Here is a 23,993-nt window from a genome sequence, read left to right on the forward strand (position 1 = left end):
ATCAGGCTGGGCAGCAAGCACCTTTACTCACTGAGACATCTTAACAGCCCCCGCTTTGATTTTTGAGGCAAGATCTCTCAGTGGAGCCTGGGATTGCCCATTAGGTTAGGCTGGCTGGCCAGAGAGCCTGGGGAGCCTTTCTCCACCTTCTCCAGCCTGCTGGATATTTGTTTGGGTTCTATGCTTACATGGCAAATACTCGACTAATGGAGCAGACTATCCAGCTCCTCTTTGACTTTTAGGAAAGTACTCTTTTCAGTTGTCCTGACTTAATACTTCTGAGGTTAGTGTGAGTCATCACACAATTTGAAAAGAATAACGACTCAGAAAATTTGGCCGTCTTTCATTGTTAGCTTTGAGAGACAAAGCATGTAAGCAGCTTTATGCTGTAGGGATCTTGCTTTCCCTGCCATTCAAAAATAGGACTTTAGCTTTTGTTTTTCTATGATTTAATGTGCCTGCGTAGTGAAACCCCCAAACTATGTGTTCATGTCATGTCCTGTGGATCCAACATCTGAGGGCTCCCCTCTTTATGATGCCCAGTTTCTTGTTGGTGTGAGGTTCCTCACCCTCTTCTGTGTATAGCCTCCAACATACAGCTGAGGAATAGCTTATGCCAACACCTTAGTCTTACTATAGCCAGAAAGCCTTCCAGGCTCCCATGTTTTCTTGCCCTGTTTGTCTTGCTTGAATAATTTAAGTTGTACTAGAAAGTTTTCAGAGAGGCAGCTATGATATGGCAGAAACACATAACACACGTAGTGCTTGAAGTTGGGGCACATAGCTTGGGCACATACTGCTTAGCCTCTGAATTGCTGCTTATCTGAAGGATGAAGCAGTACTTGCCCGGAGGTTCCTAGGAGATTTAAACGAAGGAAGGCCTGTAAGAAGCACCTCCTTTTGCTTAAAATGAAAGGCCTCCATTGGGGACTTCACTGTGCTAGATACATCGTGGACACTGATGTATCTCAATTTCTGTATCCACGGAGTAGGTTGATGAGTAAGTTCAGAGTGTGAGTGTGCAGAGTGTCACTCACATAGCCTCTGGGTAAGGGTGCTGGGAGTTGAGTCCAGTCTGTGAGAAAGACCAGCAAGTGGAGCTGTTCACAGTAGTCAGTGTCAGTAACAGGCTCAGTTCATTTGTGTTTCTGTGTAAGCTGGAAAGACCAATTAGTGAGTAGTGTTTTCTGTTTGCAGCAGTGAGCATCCTTTACTCATTTATCTGGTGGTCTTTTGGGCTCTCTCTTGATTGTTATAAATTTGCACAAGCTTCTGTCAGTCATATTTTTGACTTTTCAGACCACATTTGAGGTAGCTAGTGACAGCTATCTCTCATAGAATTTCTGTTTTTGAAATGAGATCTTAAGTCTAGGTTAGACTGGAACTCAGGATGTAGCCCAGGCTGACCTCAAGCACATGGAAACACCCCCCCCCCCCCCCCCCCGTTTCAGCCTCCTGAGTGGCATGAGCCACCACATGAAGAATTTTATACTTGGGAAAGTTTGGTCTTATTTTCTATACAGCCTTTCACATTTGCTTAGTTCCTTAGGTCTGTTGTGTATAGTTGTGCTGAAACCCTGTTTCAGATGAGGTAGAAGGTAAGGATCAACATCAGGGACTTGTCTGTTGACCTCCACATGCACAGTATGATGTGCATACACACATATTCACACACCAGATGTATGCACATGCATAGCACATACACACACACACACACACACACACACACACACAATTTTTAAGTGAGTGGAAATGAAGCTCAGTGGTACTGTTCTTGCCTAGCATGTATAAGGACCTGGTTCCATCCCCAGTTACCCCCCTCCAAAAAAAAAAAAAATCCAGAAACAAAATAGAAAAATGATGAAAACATTAAATCATAGAAAACAAAGTAGGCTTGTATAGTTAAACCTTTCTAACTTTTTTTTTTTTTTTTTTTTTTTAAGGCAGCCTCTTGTGTATCCTTGGCTGGCCTGGAATGCACTATGTAGACCACGATGGCCTTGAACTCAATAGAGCTCCACCTGCCTCTCCCAAGTACTGGCTAACGCACCTAGCCCATTTGGTTATTTCTTAAAAATATTTTATTTATGTGTATGAGTGTATTGCAGCATGTATGTAAGTGCACCTGTGTTGTACAGTGCCCATGGAGGTCAGAAGAGAACATTAGATGTCCTGGAACTGGAGTTAGAGATGGTTGTTAGCTGCCATGTGGGTGCTGGGAACTGAACCCTGGTCCTCTGCAAGAACAGCTAATGCTCTTAATCACTGAGCTGTCACTCCAGCCACCCCACCCCCCTTTTTTAGCATTAATTTTCTACATGATTACTTTGGGATTGAAATAAACTGTTGGTGTTATCTAGTTCGTCAAATACAGAAGATAACATTTGACATACTTTTTCGATAAATTGTAGCATAGTTGAAAATGTATCCAATTTCTCTGTCCTCACAGCAAAGTTCCTGCGTTTGTGAGGATGATTGCTCCTGAGGGCTCCTTGGTGTTTCATGAGAAAGCCTGGAATGCTTACCCCTACTGCAGAACAAGTAAGCTGGTCCGCAGCAACATTGCACCTTCTCCCTAAAGGCAAGGAGAGAGGAATACTTGGTGCCCAGGCCTTTAAAAGGATTACACTAAGCAAGGCCTCCTGTGGGTTCTTAGATACTCACTTCTTGAGTGATGGCCATGGAGCCACTGGTATCCTCTTTCAGACCTATGTGTCCCTCCTTGGGTTCATCCCACATGACTGCCACACAGAGTCCTGATAACTGCTGACTCCAGGATGAAACAGTGAATGCAGGATCTTTAATTAAGGTTGTTCATGCTCAGTGCCTTTCGGTGTGCTTCAAGGGGTGTCTATGCTGCTGAACGACAGGGATGTTGCAGACCTAAGACTACTTCCCATCATTGCCAGATCAACTTAATAAATGATACCTGCTTCCCAGATATGCTTGTTAGTATTGTTTTAGATAAGGTCAGATTGTTCTCCATGATCTAGATTGGGGATCTCGGGGTGTGACTTGTAAAGAGACCATCTTGAAGGCATAAGATACTGCATATTTTGAATGGGTTAGTCTTTATGACATGGAATATTGGGGCAGAGTGTTTTGGCTTCATCTAATCGAAATTTTTCCTGTTTTGTTGCCTGCCTGTCCACCCTGCCTCAGTTGTAACGGTGAGTAACATACTCTTCATCTTTAAACGTTCTTTTGTTAATGATTCTCAGCTGCTCTTGGCATTTGACTTAAGCTCCTGTTGCTGCATGGCTCTCCATTCCCTCCCAGCCCCCAGCACACACACACACAGGTTACCAGGCTCTCCCCAGTCCCCAGCACACACTGGCAGGTTAACAGGCCTCGTCTTGCCATTGTTACACACTCTTTTACTGGTCTTATTTTGCTTTTCCTACTTCAACCTTGAATGCCAGATTTACTCAGCAAACCTCATGGCTTCTTTTTAGCCCCTTATGCTGTGTGACAAACAGGAGTGTTGAAATTATTTAAAAGCAAGTACTGTTTGGTCTGCCTAACAAGTCTGTAAAACTCTGGAACTAATGATGCGGACAGTTGAGAGGTCTGCATGTGGAATCACCAGGTGTGCTAGTGTTGGGGGAGGCTCTCACAGAACTGGGCGGGGTCGTGTCATTTCCCTGTTGTGTTTTCTGCAGAATGAATATATGAAAGATGATTTCTTCATTAAAATCGAAACATGGCACAAACCTGACCTGGGAACATTAGAGAATGTAAGTTTTAACTCTGTGCTTCAAAGATTGGGGCGATAGCTCTGTAGTAGAGTGCTTGGCTAGCATGTATGAGGCCCTGGGTTTGATTTCCAGCACCATCAGAACATATCACCACTGTATTTCAAGTGCAGAAGGCCCTGGAGATAGGAATTACTGTGCATTTCACTTGGCTGTCAACAGAGGGATACCCCGGCAGGACTAGTACTTGGCCCACATGGCTGTGTTGGATTGAGGTGAGGCAAGCCAGACATAAATGGGCTTTCTCCATCAGTCCTTGACACTTGAGTGGCTTCTAGTGAGCTTTTATCAGAACTTTTACCAGAACTCTTTTGTCTGCAGCAGTAGAACGTAGATCCACAGCATTCACAGATAGTGCCCCAATCCAGGTACCCCTGCATTTTTACCTCTGTTTGCCAAACTTGTTGTACTTAGCAGAATTGATTGCTTTAATTTTCACTTCCATTCCACTTTAATGGAGTTTAAGTTGATGTCAGAAAAAAATGACCAGAGGATGGAAAGAGATGCTTTAACTTTGCAAACAGGTTCATAAACTTTTGGCTTAATATTATTGTAAGTTGGCGCACATTCATTTCTAAATAAGCTTGGAGAATACCAGCTAGAAGTCCAAAAGATAGTCGTGAAGGCTTGTTGGAGAAGCTGGGACGGCATTTGAGTGATTCTCTAAAAGGGTCATCCCTGAACCTGGAGCAGCAGCATCTACATGGGGTCCAACAATTTGTTTTCTGATACACACCGCGGATTCAGAATTACTGTTGGAATCTTAGAGTGTAGGTTAGTGAGAGCTAAATTCTATTCTTGCCGTTTTTTACTATGCTAGTCATGATGCCTGTTATTAGAACTTCTGAATTTCAGTTTGTAGTACTTAAGTTGTCAGGTGATCATGAGACAGACCATGCTTTTCATGGTAATTCTCTAAAGGGCATGGTCTGAATGCAGTGGTGTTTAGATTTGAGTTGTTGCCATTTCTAGTTCTCAAGTAGGGCATCTGTTTTTATTTTTAATTTTTAATTTTTTTTTTTCTTTTTTGGTCTTTTTGAGACAGTTTTTCCCTGTAGCCCCAGCTGACCTGGAACTCACTATGTAGACCAGACTGGCCTTGAACAGACAGAGATCCTCCTTTCTCTGCCCCTAGAGTGGCACCTGGCTAATTTTTTAATCTTTAAAATTTTATGTGTATGAGTATTTTGCGTGCATGTATGTAAGTGAACCCATGTCATGCAATGCCCACAGAGACCAGAAGAAGGCATTGGAGCCCCTGGATCTGGAGTTACAGACTGTTGTTAGCTGCCATGTGGGTGCTGGGAACCAAACCCAGGTCCTCTTCAAGGGCAGCTAGTGCTCTTAACTACTGAGTCATCTCTCCAGCCCCTGGGTATCTTGTTTTTAAACAGTTTTTGATTGGTTCACAGGGTTGAGAAATGATTGAACAATGTGAGATGTAGAGGAGCTGACAAACTAAAAATTAGCTGTGGGATAGTCAAATCCAGGAGAGGTTTTAGACCATATAGTGCAACTTTTAAAAAAGGATTTGTTTTAATTGCGTGTGTGTGTGTGTGTGTGTGTGTGTGTGTGTGTGTGAATGCAGGTGCCTGAGGAAGCCAGAGGCATCAGATCTGTTGGAACTAGAGTTAAAGATGAGCTGCCTGACGTGGGTGCTAGGAACCAAACTTAGGTCCTCTGTAAGAAAGATATGTGCTGTCTTTCCAGCCCCTAGCATAGCTTCTTGAGGTCTGATGTCTGATTGCCATGTTACCTTTGCTAGCCTAGGATTTATCAGTTACAAGCACTGTGTTTATATCATTTGGGTTAAACACAGGTCGGATACTTTTTGTCACTTGAATCATCCCTAAGGACTACTAGAAAAGGATATTGACAGAAGTTTATTTGGTGGTATGTTCACACATACATTCCCGATCTCAAGACTGTCAACTGCTAACTTAATGAAATAGTAATTTTCATTTTTTTTCATTCCTCATACTGTACTGAGGGCCTCAAGGTAAGATGACATATGTAAACATGGTAGTTTTACCTGACAACACACTAAACAGAGTTTTGTTGTCTATTTCTATTTGTCACTTACAGGTTCATGGTTTAGATCCAAACACATGGAAAACTGTTGAAATTGTCCACATAGATATTGCAGATCGGAGTCAAGTTGAGCCAGCAGTGAGTACTACGTGATGGCAGTCTTTTGTCCCCTTACATGTAGAGCTGCCTTCTCTCTCTCCTGTGAGGCCTACATCTCCACACTAAAACAAGCCTGGCGCTCAGGTCTGGTCTGGTCTGTGCAGCAGAGACCAGAGAAGAAGAGAGTATGGTTTGTCTGCTGTTTCAGGTAGTCCCTTTAAGACATTGAAATGGACCTTGTGTGCACAGGTGGGTGTTTCCACTGAAGAAACATTCTTTCCAAAAGTATTCTTTTGAAAGGCTTTTTTGGTCTTTTTGAGACCAGTCTCCCTGTAGTCCCAGCTGACCTGGAACTCACTGTGTAGACCAGGCTGGTCTTGAACTCACAGAGATTCACCTGCCTCTGCATCCCGAGTGCTGAGACTAAAGGTGTGCGTACTACCACGCCTGGCTTTGAAAGGCTTTAGTCACACAAATCATTCATGTTTTCCAAGTGTGATGAAAAAAGCGAAAACCTGACTCATAAAATTCTCTGGCTCAGCTAAGGCTGACCTTGTGGGAAGTGCTTCCTGTGTGATGACCTAAGCCATTGTACATCTTGTTTTGATGCTTTAGTTTGGGGTATTTTTTGTTTTTGTTTTTTTAATAATGTGTATGAGTGTATTGCTTGCATATATGTGAGTGCACCTGTGTCATGCAATGCCGCGGAGGTCAGAAGAGGGCTTCAGATTCCCCTGGAACTGGATGGAGTGAAGGGCGGTTTGTAGCCACCATGTGGGTGCTGGAACTCAAACCTGAGTCCTCCGCAAGAGCAGCCAGTGCTTTTAACTGCTGAGCCATCTCTCCAGCTCCCTTTTTTGATTCTTATTAAATGAAAATATTTATACCTGAGGCTTTTTTGTCTTAATTCTTTTTCCTCAAGGGTAAAATACACTCCCATGCCAGGTTAAGGGTTTGTGGGTTTTTTGCTGAGTTGTGTGAATAACTCAGTTCTGTAGTATGCAGGTGTTGTGTTGATTTGCAGGTGCAGCTGTGAACTTCGTAACAGGCCAGGACAACCAGGGGTCCTTTTCTGCTAATGTAGAGAGCCCCAGCTCTAGGAAGAGGGTCACTCCTTTGTTCTGTTGTGGTCATGCACAGTGTGTTCCGTCAGTGTCCCCTACCATTTCTAATTTTAGTATTTAATTCCCTGAACTGGAACAGTGTTGTCAGCTGAATCAGAAACAAATCAAACACAAAATGTCTTGTTTGGGGTTGAAATTTAAAGGTAAATCTTCTAAAACAAAGTTCTCTCACCTTTCTCAGAAAACCCTGGGGTTGGACTTGATAGTGACCCCTAGCCAGACTGGATCTCACTCTGCTAGGACACCTTCTCTGCTTACAAGTATGGGCACTGGAGCTGGCAGAGGGGTCAGTCAGTGAAGGGCTTGCTGTGCCAGCATGAGGACCTGAATTCTGCTCCCGGAACCCATGTCAAAAGTGGGTGTGGCAGCACGTACCTGTGATGCTATGGGGGCAGATGCTTGGAGTTAACTTGCCAGCCAGCCCAGCCTAATGGGTGAGTCCTAGTGAAAGGCTGTGTAGACCCTGTACACACATGTGCATTCATACCTGCATCTGTACTCACATGCACACACTGATATCCCCTCCCTCAAAGAAACTGTAGGCACTGAAAAGTGGGGCAGTGCAGAGTAGTTCTGGAATTTTTTTTTTTTTAATTTTCATTGTGCTGTGAACTGAAGTTAATTTTAAGGATGGGTTCCACTTTTGAAATGCTCTGGATGGTTGTTTTTGTCTATTGAAGTAGAAATCAGTGAAGTGATACCTTCTTTGCTTCTCTTTCTTTGCGGTCTCGCAGCCGTGATTCACTGCATGTGAGAGTGGTGAAAGGAAGGACAATAGGTAAAATAGATGGGAGTGGTGAGAGGCAGCTGATCAGTAGGGACTAGGTACCTAGTGTACTTGGTTACAGACAAGGTAGGACAGCAGGGTGGTACTAGGATTGGCTGCCTAGAGGCAGTGTCGGCGTGTTTGAAAGGCTGTGTTGGCCAAACAGAATGGCTGTACCAACTCAACCTGGACCTGAGCTTGTAGGTTTCTGCGAATGGTTCAGTAGAGTACTGAGCATGTTTGGCTTCCCTGGGGGCATGAAAACAGTTCTTCACTCAGGCAAAAGTGGGTGCTCTGTGCTGATAGGAATGGATAGTGCAGCCTTCACAGAGGAGCCAAGGTTCTGCTCTGGTGGCCTGCAGGCAAGAGATAATACGTGTGCACAGGCTGCACAGCTGGCTCTGGTTTGGTGTCTAGGCTGGGTGGCTAATGAGAAGAACAGATTTGACCTGTGCATTTGAATCAGTAGAGATGTGATCAAGAACACATTCTGAAACTAGATTGGCTTTAGGTTCAAATTCTGAGGCTCTACTGTCTGCTGCTTTTTTGATCTCGGATAGGCTACTTGACCTCCCTAAGCCTGTTTGATTTTGTGTAAAATGAGGCTGCCTACCTCATATGGGCACATGGAACAGCCGGGGCCATATGTGCAAGCCTTGCTGCCATTGCTAGCTGTATTCTGCAGGTGCTGTGCTCAGTGTCCCAGGCACTGTGTGTGTATGAGTGCTTACCTGTCTTTGTTTTTTTTTTTTTTTATTTTTATTTTATGTGTATTGAGTGTTTTATCTACATACATAAAAGTATACCACATGCCTACAATGCCTATGGAAGCCAGAAGAGGGTGTCAGATCCCCTTGTAACCAGAGTTACAGATGGCTGTTAGCTGCCATGTGGGTGCTGGGAATAGAACCCTGATCCTCTTAACCAATGAGCCATTTCTCCACCTGGTTTTTTGTTTGTTTGTCTGTCTGTTTTTAAGATTTATTTTTTTTGTGTGTGTAAAGATTTATGTCTTTTATTTCTGTTTGTGTATTTGTGTGTACCTGCACATGTGTCCAGGTACCCATTGGAGGCCAGAAGAAGATGTTGGATCCCCTGGAGCCTGGTAGTCTAAATTCAACTGCAGTCTTTTTTCAGTTCTGTTGAAAGGAGATTAAATTAAGAACTGACCTTAATGAAATAATGGTTTTGAACCTATTTTTTTCCAGGGAAGGCAACTTAAAAAACAAGTGGAGAGATGGCTCAGTGGTTAAGAACATTGGCTGTTCTTGCAGAACACCCGGGTTTGAATCCCCGCACCCACGTGGCAGCTAACAACTGTCTGTAACTCCAGTCCCAAGGGATCCAACAGCCTCTTCTGACCTCCACTGCTTTTTAAAAAATTTTAAATGTATAAGTGTACTGCATGTATGTAAGTGCACCCATGTTGTGCAGTACCCACAGAGGCCAGAAGAAGGTGTCAGATCCACTGGAACTGGAGTTATGAATGGTTGTTAGGCACCATGTAGGTGCTAGGAACTGAACCTGGGTCTTCTATAAGAGCAGTCAGCTCTTCAGCCCTTCTTTGCTTTGTTTGTTTGTTTTGTTTTGTTTTTTTTGAAACTGTCTCCTTGTCACCCTAGCTGACCTAGAACTGCCGTGTAGACCAGGCTGGCCACCATCTCACACATCTCACAGAGATCACCTGCCTGTGCCCCATGAGTGCTTGGTTAAAAGCATGCACTACCACTCCTGGCAAGCCTAGGAGTGGCAGGACAGAGTTTAGCGTTGTATGGTATGGGGAGGATGCTGGGTGTGGAAGGGGGTCTGCCCTGTCTCTCCCCTCATGGAGCCCTCTCTTGTCATAGACAGTTACTTCTGTTTGGTTCTCCTAGGTTCCAGTGCACTGTTTGAAGCCTTAGCTAGCTTATGTTTGTTCTAGGAATAGGTTCTATCACATGGTCTGTCTACTTCATGGTCCTTATTACTTAACAAATCCAACTTTGTTGTTGTTTTATTTATGTGATTCTACTCTATTATGTAATTTTCTTACATGAAACTCCTAGACCATGGTGTTGGGAAAGGGGAAAAAAAGCCCAAGAATGTATTTGCAGTTCTGAAAAGTCTGTGTTGTCACAGCAGGCAACGTATGGCCATGCACATTCCATGTGCAGACAGCTCAGCCCTATGGTAGCCTTCTAGGATCAAGGGTGGAGCCTCAAGGCTCCTGACCTGAATGAACCCAGCACCTCAAGGCTAGCTAAGCACCAGAGGCTTGCTCAGGGGTCCACAGTGTTTCAGGGAATGAAAGATCAGATCGCAGAGGAGACACAGGTTCAAAAAAGGTGAATGGGAACCTGGCTAGAAGATGAGTAGGGTTTCGATGGTGGAGCAGCCCATCCCTACTCATTATACTTCTGCTTCCTGCCCTTATCACTGTCACATTCCTTATACAGTCTCAGTTCATGTCTCTCTCTTCCAAATAGACACTGGACCTCAGGGAGAAGTCTTCGTACTGTTAGCTTGTCTCCCCAGCTTCTGCAGTTGTGCCGGTGCTGATTGCTTGCTGGAACAAATGAGCTATAGGAGAGAAGTGTGAAGATGCCATATCTCCCACTAAGTTAGAGCAGAGTTAGTGCTGAAGAAGGTCTCAACTGTTCAGGCCACCTTGATTTTACCTGTGCTTTGCATGGTCCTGAGGCTTTCTTGGCTTTGTAAACCCTCCCCACCTTCTAGCCCCTATTATTTAGTAGAAGGACCATAGTGGGAGCTGAAGTGTTCTCCCCTCCCATCTGCTAGCATGTTTGACATTAGTTTTAACTCTTGAATTTCCTTTGAACACATTTTGTGTGGCTTTAAAGCTTGGTTCTAAGACTATTCTACTTTCTCACATGAAGAAGGTAAAACCTGGTTTTTCCAAGAGCACAAGCCTGGGCCGGCACTCTGACCCTGACACAACTCCAAGCCAAGGCATTGCTTGGCTGCTCACTCTTGCAGCTGCTATCCAAGCTCTCTTCCTCTCCCAAACTGCTCTGCCACTGCCTGGGTCCTGTGTCTTCCTTGGGCACTGCCCTTCCTTGCTTCCTTTCTGGAACTTACTGCTCATCATTCAAATCTACCATATCTTCCAGGGTCTGGATTGGATCACAAAATCCTCCAGAGATCTTCACCCTTCTCTCCTATAGCTCTTTTGTTCTAGCAAGCAGTCAGCACTGGCACACTGCAGAAGCTGGGGAGACAAGCTAACAGTACAAAGGTTAGGCCTTTGTGAGTAAGAATTTATGCTGGAATATAAAGTCCATTTGCTATCAGTTTGATCTCAGCTGGGTTTGTCAGAGGATGAGGAAACATTCTCATATTTGACCTATGGGAGTATAAATATGTAAAACTGATCAGAACCACCACTGTGCATGCTCTTTGACCTAACAAAACTCTACTTCTAATAATTGACTACCTGGTGCTATGTGACCAGTTTTCAAACCTAAGGTTGGAAACTGCAGTTGAAGTGTTCTCCACCTGTCAAAGTTAGAAGCAGGGAGACACAATGTGGTAGAGCCCACTACAGTCATTGAATGGGAGGGAGGAGGGTGAAAGGAAAGGGCCTGTGTAGTTTGCTTCCCTTGGTGCTACCTTAAAAAGGAGAGCAGGGTCTTGACACATGCATTGCTTACTGATGCCTAGAAGTATCTGTAAGGTGCTTTTGCTATTGGTAATTCTCTGCAGACATGGAAAGGAATGGAAAGATTTGAGGTTTGTGGGCAGTGAGTTTGGGGGTATCCTTTATAACTGTATCAGGTTTCTGTTACTGTCTTGCACATGAGCAGCCAGTGACCAGGTAGTATAACCTGAGTGACTTCCCATCTCCTTTGCTATAGTTTGTTAGTTAGAAACAAGTCAGAGGTCCCACTTGCATTCGGGAGGGTACTATACAAGAGAATGGCTCACTGGGACAAAAAAAAAGGCTGTTCTTAGCCAAGTGTGGTAACGTACACCTTTAATCTCAGAACTCAGGAGGCAGAGGCAGGCTGTAGTTTGAGCCCAGCCTGGTCAGGTCAGCCAGGGATACCTAGTAAGACCCTGTCTGAAAAAGGTATATATGTAGGGTAACTGTCCTTAGAGTACATGTCATACTAGCTATCAGATTTTAGTGCTGACAATTTGCTTTTTAGGGGTTGGAGTGATGTTAGAATTGAGAGCCAGTAAAACATATATGGAATTTGGAGAGAGGGTCCTGTACCCAGTGGGTTGAGTGTCTGTTGCCCCAGTGTAGTCCAGCAGCAGGCTTCAATCCTGCTTTGTAAAAAGGCTCTTTTAGGTATAGGCCTGTGCTGGAAAACTGGCTAACTAAACTCTGTCTTCATGGTTTCCAGCAGTGTCTGGGTTGGATGACTCACCAGATTGTATCCCCTTCATCTCTGTCAGATGTGGTTGCCTGTGCATATAGTCTAAAAGGTTGTGGAGTTGGTACATTTCTTCCTCAAAGAAATGGTGTAGTGGTTTGGGAAAAGAAAACTCAGGTGCCCTTCTGAAGATGGTGTTGAGCTCTTAAGAGTCAGGCTTCGGGAGATATGTGTTGCCTGGGATAGCAGCAGTCTTAACCCTCAGTCTTAGCTTGGTTGATTGTTCTGACCTGGTTATACTGAACTGTCTGGGGTTTTGTTTGTTTTTTAGCAGGCTTGTTTTCTTCCTTCCTTCCTTCCTTCCTTCCTTCCTTCCTTCCTTCCTTTGAAGATGGTGTTGAGCTCTTAAGAGTCAGGCTTCGGGAGATATGTGTTGCCTGGGATAGCAGCAGTCTTAACCCTCAGTCTTAGCTTGGTTGATTGTTCTGACCTGGTTATACTGAACTGTCTGGGGTTTTGTTTGTTTTTTAGCAGGCTTGTTTTCTTCCTTCCTTCCTTCCTTCCTTCCTTCCTTCCTTCCTTCCTTCCTTCCTTCCTTCCTTTTTTTTTGGCAAACAGTGGGGTAACAGGTGCATGTAAGAAATCACACCTGGGGGCTGGAGAGATGGCTCCGTGGTTAAGAGCACTGACTGCTCTTTGAGAGGACCCCGGTTCAATTCCCAGCACCCACATGGTGGCTACGAACCATCCTTAACTCCAGTTCCAGGGAAATCTGACGCCCTCTTCCTCTGTGGCATTGCGCGACACAGGTGCACTCACATACATGCAGGCAATACACTCATACACATAAAATAAAAATAATTTAAAAAAAAAAGAAACCACAGCTGGCTTGTTATGTGGGTTTTGGGATCTGAGCTCAGGTCTTCCTGATTGCCCACAGCAAGTGTTCTTAACCACTGAGCCATCTCTTCAGTCCTGAGCAAGTTCATTTAAAATAAAACTTTAAGGTTGAATTTATTTCCTTCTTAATACTTTATAAGAAACTAAACAGGGGGCTTGAGAGATGGCTCAGCAGTTAAGAGCACTGTCTGCTCTTGCAGAGGACCTGGGTTCAGTTCCCAGCACCCACATGGCAGCTAACAACTGTCTGTAACTCCAATTCCAGGGAATCCAATGCTTTCTTATCTCTGTGCCTCTGTGGGCACTGCCCAACACAGGTGCACTTTCACACATGCAGGCAATACACTCATACAGATATTTTTTTTTTAATTGTTTTTTTTTTTTTTTTTTTTTTTTTTTTTTTTGGCTTTTTGAGACAGGGTCTCTCTGTAGCCCCAGCTGGCCTGGAACTCACTCTGTAGACCAGGCTGGCCTCGAACTCAAAAAGATATGCCTGCCTCTGCCTCCTAAGTGCTGGGATTAAAGGCGTGTACCACCACACCCAGCTGTATATACTTTTTTAAAAGAAATTAAACAATTGCATTAGGAATTTTGAGAGACTAGGTAGCCAAGTTGTGTCAGAACCAGGACAACTGTGAAATAGTTGGGAGTGCAGGAAACCAGAATTTGAAATGGGAGCTTGAATTGTCTTACTCCACCTGCTGGGAGTTCTTGGTCACTGCAGGTAGGTCTGATTCAAAAGGTTAGGGTGGTTCAGGGATTGCTTTTACCTTAGGCTGTCTGGTGGCTCGAATTTCACTCTCAAATTTCACTGACTGTTTGGTCATTCTTCCTTTTATTTATTTATTTTTTGGTCTTTTTGAGACAGGGTCTCCCTGTAGCCCCAGCTAGTCTGTAACTCACTATGTAGACTAGGCTGGCCTCCAATTCATAGATATCCCCCTGCCTCTGCCTCCCAAGTGCTGGGATTAAAGGTTTGTGCCACCACGCCCAGGAGTATATAAGGTCATTCTTAAAGAACTGTGTTTTAGAGACTGTGTGTGCAGGGACTGGATTTGGCCCATGGTGTATCTGCATACTTGGCTGGATGCTTTGACATGTTTATATAATTGAAGTGACATTGTCATGATAATTCTAGGAGCAAGGGTTTGTTGTAAAAATCTGTCAGCGTGACCTCAGTTCACTTCGAAGAGTTGCTGCAGGAATCATGTAAGTATGTGGGTTATTAGTGGATTTTGTTGGTTTCTGAGAAATGTAAGAGTTTCGGTTTAGCTACATCCTTGCTCAAATAAAAGAGCAGTGCATAATTTCTGCATAAATATCTCGACTCAGTTTCTTTTGATATATTAGATTGTATCCACTGTGCAAAACAGATTTCCTGTTTAAGAAAAAGATACTGAGGTAAGGAGGAATCGTTCCTTCTACCTGGTGTCCCAGCAGTCACCTCCATCTCCTCCCATCTCCTCACCTCTCCCACTTCCTTGCCCTTCCAGCCCCTCACCCCTCTCCTCCTACCTGCACTCCCAACCCCAGTTTCAGTTCTGACTCATGGGCACTCCTAGACAGCCTTTCTTTTTCTTAGCACATGGATGCCTTTGGACCAGGGCAGCTTTATACTCGTTTCTGTTTCAGTGACCCAGCAAGATACACATTTCCTAATGTGGAGTAGGATTTTCAATGAAGGTTTGCCAAATAGTTTTTCTCTGTAGTGTTTTGCTGTCCTTATTGTTACTATTACTGTTTTTTGTTGTCTTTTTAAAAATTTTTATTTTTATTTTGTGTGTATTATGACTGTATTGCCTGCATGTGTACAAGTGCACCCATGTCGTACAGTGCCCACGGAGGTCAGAAGAGGGCTTCGGATCCCCTTGAACTGAAGTTATGGATATTTGTTAGCCACTATGTGGGTGCTAGGAACTGAGCCTGGGTCCTCTGCCAGAGCAGCCATGCTCTTAACTGCTGAGCCATTTCTCCATCCCCATTTGGTTTTTTTTTGTTTCTGTTTTTGTTTTTTGGGGAGCCGAGGACAGGGTCTCTCTGTATTCTCGGCTGGCATGGAACTTGCTATATAGACCAGGCTGGCCTCCATCTCATAGAGATCTGCCTGCCTCTGCCTCCTAAGTGCTGGGATTAGAGGTGTGCACCACCACACCCAGCTACTACTATTGTTTTTAAAGGAGGAAATTGGGAGGTCAAAGCCAGAGAATTGCTTGAGCCCAGGAGCTTGAGACAAACATGGGCAACACAAGGAGACCCTATCAGAATAAAACACAGTAAAAAGTGAGGGGCCAGTCTTTCTGCAGAAGCTGGTGACATTGTCTTGGTGGTGAGTGAGCACAGTGGGCACAGTGCTGCTTCGGCCTCCATTGACTACCGCTTGCACAGTACCTGAGATGCACTTACCTTCAAAGTTCGTAACTTTGCTGGTTGAGAGAGGCCCTTTTGTTCAGTTCTCAAAGTGTCTTAGATGGTAATGAGGCAGTATATGCAGCACAAAACACCAAAATACAAGTTGAAAGGCTTCCCCCTTCAGTTCTAAAGTTGTCATTGATACATAACTACAGTGGAGTGCTGGATCCTTTAACGTCTGATGAGATGCACATGCATATTCTCCGCTCATTCCAGAATATACACAAATGGGCCGGCTGACATCTGCTTCTGCTTTTTTTTAAGGTATAAATTTGAATCTGGCCCTTTTAATCATGCCCAGCACTCTAAGTAGCTCTCTGTGATTTGTATACAAAAGTTACTTCCCAGGAGAGGAAAGCTCTTTAAAGTGTAAGCTGCAGTGTGCACACCACTAGCATCAGAGACCTTCTTTTTGGAAGTAATTTGAAAGAAAATGAGCACAGTTTTTTTACAAAAGAGAAATTGGAACCACATTAAGGTATTTATGTGAAACAAGAAAGGATTTTGCCAGCCTTCCTCTAGTATAATGCATGCTGTGTGACTATAGTTTCCAAAGTTTTTTCTAGTAGAAGGATAATTCACAAATTTTTAAATTAAGGCAATACATAGTAATATTTTTAAGAAGTCAGTAATAAATGAAAAGTATTCAATTGTTGGGAAGATATGACTCAGTTTTCGGGGAACAAAATTGTTCAGTAGGTAAGGGTGCTTGCTGACAAGCTTAGTGACCTGAGTTCAATCCCTGGGACCCACATGGTGGAAGGAGAGAACTAATGTCTGCAAGTTGTCATCTGAAATCCATATATGTGCTGTTGCATGTAGGCACCCACACATGTATACACATTTGCATGTATGCACACACACAAAAATAAGTGTAAAAATACTTGATAAGGTGGAATAGTATCAAAGAGAGTGACATTTTTCCTTCATGTTTCAGCATGACTGTGATATCTTTTTCTGAGGGAAGATTTTCTTTTCCCTGAATGAGGCATTTCAAAGGAATTGCACATTTCTGGGAGTTTGGTGGTGTATTGCTGAAGATGGTGTTCCTGGACAGGAAGGGATCTGCTTCTGGGTCAGGAAAAGCATGCAGGGAGGGCACACACAGCTAGTTCTGCAGGGCTTTCTCTACAGAGCTTGGTGCGACCTCCAGCATGGCTTAGTACGGTAGTCAGGTTCTGTTCATGCCATTTGCTCTTTGAACCCTCCATCCAGCTATAGTTGTTAATTCAATGGCCCTCTTCCTCACCTCCCCACGAGTATTGTTTCCATGTCATATTTGTCCCAAACCTTCCCTTTTTCTTGTCTTCTGACCATTTGCAAGTATTTTCCCTGTGCAGTAGTAGTAAGGGACTGGCAGGCAGTGTTGCCTTAGAGTGGTACAGTGACCTGCATCCCTGGTGCCCTGCTTCCCCCACCCTCATGGTCCGGGAGCCTAGGGTTGTTGCTGCTAAACATTTTACAATCTCTTTCCAGTAGAAAAGCTTGCGGGCAGGTTTTCAGCACAAGGTCAGGTGGCAAAGCTATGGCATCCGTTGATTAGCACCAGCTCCCTTTCGTACCCTGGAGGACCCAGGCCCTCAGCTTTCTCATTCCTTTGTGGTGCATGAGATCACCTTTCCTTTGCCCCTTCCCTACTTTTGCTTCCTTTGGAAAGCACAGTTGGTCTTGTGTGAATTCCAGCCTGTCTCATTTTCCAGTCTTTAGAAGCCAGAAAGTTGGGATTGTTGTGTTGTCTTATTTGTTGATCCAGGGGTTAAACTCAGGGCACAACACATGCTAGGCAAGCATTGTATTACTGTGCTACAGGTCCAGCCCTTTTTTTTTTTTTTTAATGTTGAGGCAAGTCTCACTAAGTTTTCCACATTGGCCTTTAACTTAGCAATCTTCCTGCCACTTACATCCCACAGAAGAGCTGTGATCACAGGCCTATGTTACCATATCTAGCTAAAAAGTTAGGTTTGTGGGAGGATAGGGTTCTGTTGTTTTGCTTTTGAGCCTCTAAGGTTCTTTAGGGAAGCTTCAGAGCTTATGTTAGGGCTTTATTCAGGACCCAGGCTGTCACACTTGAGTCTTTTGGTCTGCCCCAGGGAGTGTGTTAAAAGTCCATATCTGGAGCCTCTTCCCCATGGTGAATCCTGAAGTAAAGGGTGAAATATCTAGCTCTTTCAGTGACTGATCCCTCTCATTTGGCAGGAAGCTATGCTCTAACACACAAGGGACTGGAGAATAGGTACTTTTCTAGGCATTTGGAAGCAGGAAGTGTCTCAGTTGGAGCTTGAGGTTCAACATTCACTTCACCCTGATTATCACTGTTAAGGAATTTTTGACCCGAGAAAGTACTTTCACTCTTCCCAGCCTCATAGCCAATGAGAGGAGAGCCAGGACTCAGAGGCAGGCTGTCCTCTTCACTTGGGGCTCTTACCACTGATGCTCTTTCCCTACAGTATGTTGATTGATAAAGCATTGTGGATGTTTAGAGCCTGTTCATCAGTCCCTCCTCTCTGGTCCTCAGGAAAACCAGGCCTTGGTCATTTTCAACACTGCTGAACTCTGGCATGTTGTAGTGCTTGCAGTGTGCAGTAGAATAAAATACTTTAAACCCAGAGATCTGTTCAGTGTGGTTACTCAAGGGAATTCTGCCTGTATATCTTCTCAGTTGTCTGTTTAATGAATGTTTGTTAAAACTTAGTATTTGCTGTGTGTTGGTATAACAAACACTTCTCCATATAAAAGAGTAATTGTTTCCATCGAAGAAAGAGTGGAAGATTCTTTTTTTCTTAATTAAAAATTTTTATGTGTACAAGTGTTTTGCCTGCATGCATATAAGTATACCACATGTGTGCAATACCCATAGAGGCCAGAAGAGGGCATTGGATCTCCCGGAACTGGAGTTACAGATACAGTTGTTAGCTGTCATGTGTGTACTGGGAACTGAACCCTGGTCCTCCGCAAGAGCATCCAGTGCTCTTAACCACTGAGCCATCTCTCTAGCCTTTTGAGTATATGATTCTTAACCAGTGAACAAGGTTTGGTGTTTCTAAGTGATAGGGTAGTTTGTTCAAGTTATTTGTACAGAGAGCAGTGCCATAGTCATTCTGTCAGTGTGCTTTTCTCATGATTGGTATAGGCCAGTGTTGGGCTCTTGGCCACAGAAGGTCAGGGCAACTATGCAGATGTCCTAGGACAGTCTTTTCAAGGAAGGTGGCACCAGTGAAATGAAGTGGGTTTTTTGTTCTCTGGCTTCTGGGTTTTCTTTGGAGGTTTTTTGGGGGGGGGGGGCGGGGTGTTATAGGGTCTCAGATAGCCCAAGATGTTCTCAAACTAGCTGCATAGCTAAGTTTCAACCTGAACTCCTAACACTCCTGTTTCAGCCTCCTGAGTGCTAGGATTATAGGCCTCTGTACCACCATGTCCAGGTTTGAATTTAATTAATTAATTTAATTAGTTAATTGAGTCAGGGTCTCCCCAGGTGGCCTGGCTCACTATGTATACCAGACTAGCCTTGATTTCAAGAGATCCTCCTGCCTCTGCCTCCAAATGCTGGGATTAAAGGTGTGTGCTACCATGCCCAGCTTGAATTAATTTTTAAAGTTTGTTCTTTTTCCCATTGGCTTTTTTTCTTTGGTTATAAACACCACCATCCCCTACCACCCCCTACCCCAGGATTTTTGGTCAATCTCTTTGGAAAAGCAGAACAATGTCCTTTTTTAAAAAAAAATTTGTGTGTTTGTGGGATGTATATATGGGGGACATGTCATGACTTACATGTGGAGGCTAGATAACTTTGTAGAGTCAGTTTCCTTCCACCTTTCCATGGGTTCCAGGGATCAAAGTGAGGTCACAAGGGGGTGTAACAAGTGTCTTCCCCTACTGAGCATCTCTCTGGCCCCCAGGATGTCATTTAAAATGAGACCAAGAACACAGTCAGTACTTGATTTCCTGAAATCCTGGTAACTCTTAGAAGCTAACATATGTAATTTACTTTTAAATGTTTTAAGTTATGGGTTTGTATAGTTTTACAAAAAGGATTTTTTTTTCTTAAAATTATTTTTGCTAAGCATGAACCTTGTCAAACTGGAGAAGTGTGGTTGAATTTATGTAGTATGGTTAAGGCTTGGAGGTGTGCAGGTTTGGCCTCCACTTCAAGCAATGCTGGTCTGCTGTCCTTTCACAAAGTCTGGCTGTTGTCTTTTCCTTTGATTATGAGCTCTTTTTTGACTGTGCCCAAATGTTATGCATTTGATGAACATACTTTACTGCCCTGTCTCGGTGGCAGGGGGCGGGGCTTTATAGTTCTAAAGAGAGATAAGAATCATAGATGTATTTTTAAAATTAACTCTTTTGGGTTAGTTCTCCCCCCTCTTAAAGATTAAAAAGAAAAGAATCTGGCTGAGAAAAGCTACAAAACTGACGTTTTCTTAGGGGTCAGCCTGCCATAAGCTCTGGTTAACCTATGGTGTATAGTTCCTTGAGTGACCCTCACAGGCCATTATTGGGTCCGTGCTGTGCTTTGGGTATTCTTTTCCAACTGTTCCTTTGGGTTTCCTAAGATGGGCCTTCTGCTTCTTGGACTGTTCAGTGGCTGCCGGTTCTTAGTTCTCAAAAGAGCTTTTGTTTATGAGAATTCTGTGGCTGAGATCCAGCAAGTTCTATGGTTGCCAAATGCTGCTGTAGTCAGTTCTTCTTGATGGGAACAGACACTGGATCTCAGTGGAGTGCTTCTCCCTTTTGCTGTTAAAATGAACCTAGACATTCTTTTCTATCTTAAAAGTGTGTAGCTTACCACTGGTGAGCATGGGAGAATTCCAGAGGTTCTCTGTTAATGGGTGCACAGAATAAAGATAGGAGACTTTTGGTCCAGCTGCTAAGGTGATGGATGCAAGGGCAGAGACCTCTGAGCAGAGGAGGAAAAGGCTCCAGTCAGGTTCTGAGGCAGCAGTGATCTGACCTGTGCTTAAGAAATATAGACTAGGGGCTGGGGAGATGGTTCAGTGGTTAAGAGCACTGACTGCTCTTGCAGAGGACCTGAGTTCAGTTCCCAGCACCCACACAGTGGCTAACAACCATCCGTAACTCCGATTCTGGGGGAATCCAACATTGCCTTCTGACCTCCGAGGGCATTGCACGAGATGGGTGCACTTACATGCAGGCAGTACACTCATACACATAAAAATAATACAATATTTTAAAGAAATGTAGACTTGCCATTCTCTTGTCTCTCTTGCCTTGTCTGTACAGTGAAACAAGCCCAGGTCAGGATCTTTTTGGGAGTAAGTTATAAAGGATTTTCCCCCCATCTTCAAAGAGGATATAAATAAATATGGTTCCCATTAAAAATAAATGTGAAAACACTTTCCCACTTTATTCTGCTGCCTTACATGGTCAAATACTTTCAGATCACTTCCAGAGTGGATCAAGAGGGTGTCTGGTATGTTTGGAGCATGGTCGGGTGGCAGTGCCCTCTTGTGGGAAAATAGCATGATGCTTTATTCATGCCTCACTTTCTGTTGGAAATCTGCATTTACAAACATTTTGCACAAAGTACTTTCTGACTAGATCCTACTATGAACTTAATGTTCATTCCTGATTTCTTCCACATTTTAAAATACAAAAAGTGGGGAGGGTGGATGGGAAAGAATTCTCCAATAAGAGCCAGAAAATTGAACATAATGGAAGGCAAATATTTGTTAAAGAAGTTAGTATAAATAGCTCTAAGCTGAGTTTTACAGTGCAGTCCCTTTTAAAAGTCCTCTTCAGTGTGTCAGTTCCTTTTTTTTTGGATGATGGGGGTGTTTGAGACAGGGGGTTGCCCTGTAACCTCGATTGACCTGAAACCTGCCATGTAGATTAAGTTGACCTCAAACTCACAGAGATCCACCTACCTCTGCCTCCCAAGTGCTGAGATGAATTCCTGGCAGCAATGTAAATTATTAGAGAAGGTTCTCTAGGCTGAGCAAGAACAAAGGTCCTCCAGGTATCCAAGTATAATCCGATGATAGCATGTCAGTCATGTTTTTAGAGTGTGGTGTTGAGATTGTCTTTGACTCCAGGCAGAGCAGCAGCCAACTCCCTGTTCTGTTGTTGGGGAGTGGGGTGATGGACTAAGCCAGAGAGCATCCCTTCCCTTCCCTGCCCCAGAGCATGGCAGGAAGCACTAATTGGGGTGCTGTGCCACTGGAAATGCTCTGAAAATGACATCAGGAGTAATGCTGTAAGTGTCCTGTGGTGGTGCACACCCCTTGATCCCAGCACTCTGGATGGCAGAGAGGGGTGGATCTCTTGAGATTGAGGCCAACCTGGTCTATGCAGTGACTTCTAGGCCAACTGGGGATACAGGGAAACCCTGTCTCAAAAAAAAAAAGTGTTTTGGATTCTGCTCTCACTATAAGGAAATGATGATTTTTCTTTTTTCAGTAATTTTTCAGTTTAATGTTATTAAATTCATGATAGTGGATTAAACAGGATCTTGGGGTTTAGGAGCTATATGCAGGACAGATGATAAAGACACACTCAGACTTAGCAGTGGGATATTTCCCCATTTAGTTGAAGGAGTTTGCTGTGTTGTGTCGAGTGATGTGCTGTCACTTTCACTGAAACTTTCCTGAACACATTTCTGATGCGTGTTTGAATTTTAAAATGTGTACTACTACCTAACAAGCACTTTTAATGAACTTAACATGGTACTCTGTTAAAATGTACTTCATTGGTGTCTGGAGTTTGGGGGTAGTTGGGGCTTTTGTTTTTGTTTGGGGATTTATGAGGTTTTGTTTTGTTTTTGACACAAGATCTCACTATGTAGCACTGACTAAACAGTGTGTAGATGAGGCTGGCTTCTATCTCACAGCAGTCCACCTGCCTCTACTTCCCGAGTTCTAGGATCAAGGAAGTGTGCCATCCCACCAGCTTTGACATTGCTGTTTCTTTAGGAGTCTGCCTTCATAAACGGCTGTGACTTCTGGTGTGAAAAGGGTTAGAAAGTAGGAAGAAGCCACGGCTCAGTTGTGCTCTAGCTTAGCATTGCCTCTACTCACCCACTCCAGTGGCTACAGGTGGCCAAGCTCTGGTGACCAATCTCAAGCGCCCCTGGTTTGTGCTGGGATCACCACCCAGGGAGGTCTCTGAAATGTTCTGTCCAGTGGGCAGGTTTGACTGCAGTGCTCAGACAGAGCTGAGTCCAGGTGTTCGCAAATTTGGCTTTTAGGATTCATTGGTGGGAAGTGGAAGGATTCATGAAAGGGCTGAATTGTAGAATATTGTTAGTGTTCCTCTAAGGTATCCTCAGTAATGGAAACTAGACCAACAAGTTATTGACAATTAGTGATCCTTTGGGAATCTGCTTTAATGAATAGATAAGAATGATTTCTAATTAGCATAATAATTATATGCAAATGAATGCTTCTGAATTGCTCTAAAACACTTCTGAACTGTTTAAACAGCCCTCTTGAGATCTTGTTACTCTATTAATTTGTGTAGCAAATCTTTTTTTTCATAGATCATGCAAAGATAAACTTCAGCCCAGCCCCTGTCCTGGTGATTATGAATTCCAAGGTGGTAGGACCTGAATTAATGAGATTTGCTTATACTGTATTAATAGTACTCTGTGGGAACTGCAAGGGTGAGGAGTCACTGGGGAGATGTAATTAAAAATAGAAAAGAAAGTTGCTGATTGGAAAATAACTATTGAAATCAGTTTCTTAAACAAGTTAGTAAATGTGACTTCTCTCTGTTATTTGCTATTGTAACATTTAATGCAGATGCTATTTTAACAGGCTTACTTGGAGTGTAGTTTTAATTTTTTCAGATCCAGTCATGCAATTGGCCCTGGGGTCAGTGACTGTTTCAAGTGCCCCATTACTGAGGGCAGGGCGCTGCTGTGGATCCCTGTACTGAGGACAGGACACTACTGTGGATCCCAGTACTGAGGGCAGAGCACCACTGCGGATCCCAGGACTGAGGGCAGAGTACCACTGTGGATCCCAGTACTGAGGGCAGGGCACCACTGCGGATCCCAGGGCTGAGGGCAGGCCACCCCTGTGGATCCCAGGGCTGAGGGCAGGCCACCCCTGTGGATCCCAGGGCTGAGGGCAGGCCACCCCTGTGGATCCCAGGGCTGAGGGCAGGCCACCCCTGTGGATCCCAGGGCTGAGGGCAGGCCACCCCTGTGGATCCCAGGGCTGAGGGCAGGCCACCCCTGTGGATCCCAGGGCTGAGGGCAGGCCACCCCTGTGGATCCCAGGGCTGAGGGCAGGCCACCCCTGTGGATCCCAGGGCTGAGGGCAGGCCACCCCTGTGGATCCCAGGGCTGAGGGCAGGCCACCCCTGTGGATCCCAGGGCTGAGGGCAGGCCACCCCTGTGGATCCCAGGGCTGAGGGCAGGCCACCCCTGTGGATCCCAGGGCTGAGGGCAGGCCACCCCTGTGGATCCCAGGGCTGAGGGCAGGCCACCCCTGTGGATCCCAGGGCTGAGGGCAGGCCACCCCTGTGGATCCCAGGGCTGAGGGCAGGCCACCCCTGTGGATCCCAGGGCTGAGGGCAGGCCACCCCTGTGGATCCCAGGGCTGAGGGCAGGCCACCCCTGTGGATCCCA

The 23,993-nt window shown here is 44.5% G+C and overlaps 1 protein-coding gene across 2 annotated transcripts in view; it reads left to right on the top strand.

The window, feature by feature from the left end:
* Pitpnb (phosphatidylinositol transfer protein beta) overlaps positions 1-23,993 on the top strand; it is a 68,698-nt gene that overhangs the window by 19,780 nt on the left and 24,925 nt on the right. For both annotated transcript variants that reach the window (XM_008846117.3, XM_008846116.3), the window contains exons 4-7: positions 2,450-2,541; positions 3,163-3,170; positions 3,663-3,737; positions 5,841-5,924. In XM_008846117.3, coding sequence (XP_008844339.1) covers positions 2,450-2,541; positions 3,163-3,170; positions 3,663-3,737; positions 5,841-5,924 — 259 coding nt within the window. The remainder of the gene's footprint in view (positions 1-2,449; positions 2,542-3,162; positions 3,171-3,662; positions 3,738-5,840; positions 5,925-23,993) is intronic.

This window comes from Nannospalax galili, unplaced genomic scaffold (assembly GCF_000622305.1).
Source record: "Nannospalax galili isolate Female #2095 unplaced genomic scaffold, S.galili_v1.0 scaffold1922, whole genome shotgun sequence".
NCBI lineage: Eukaryota > Metazoa > Chordata > Mammalia > Rodentia > Spalacidae > Nannospalax > Nannospalax galili.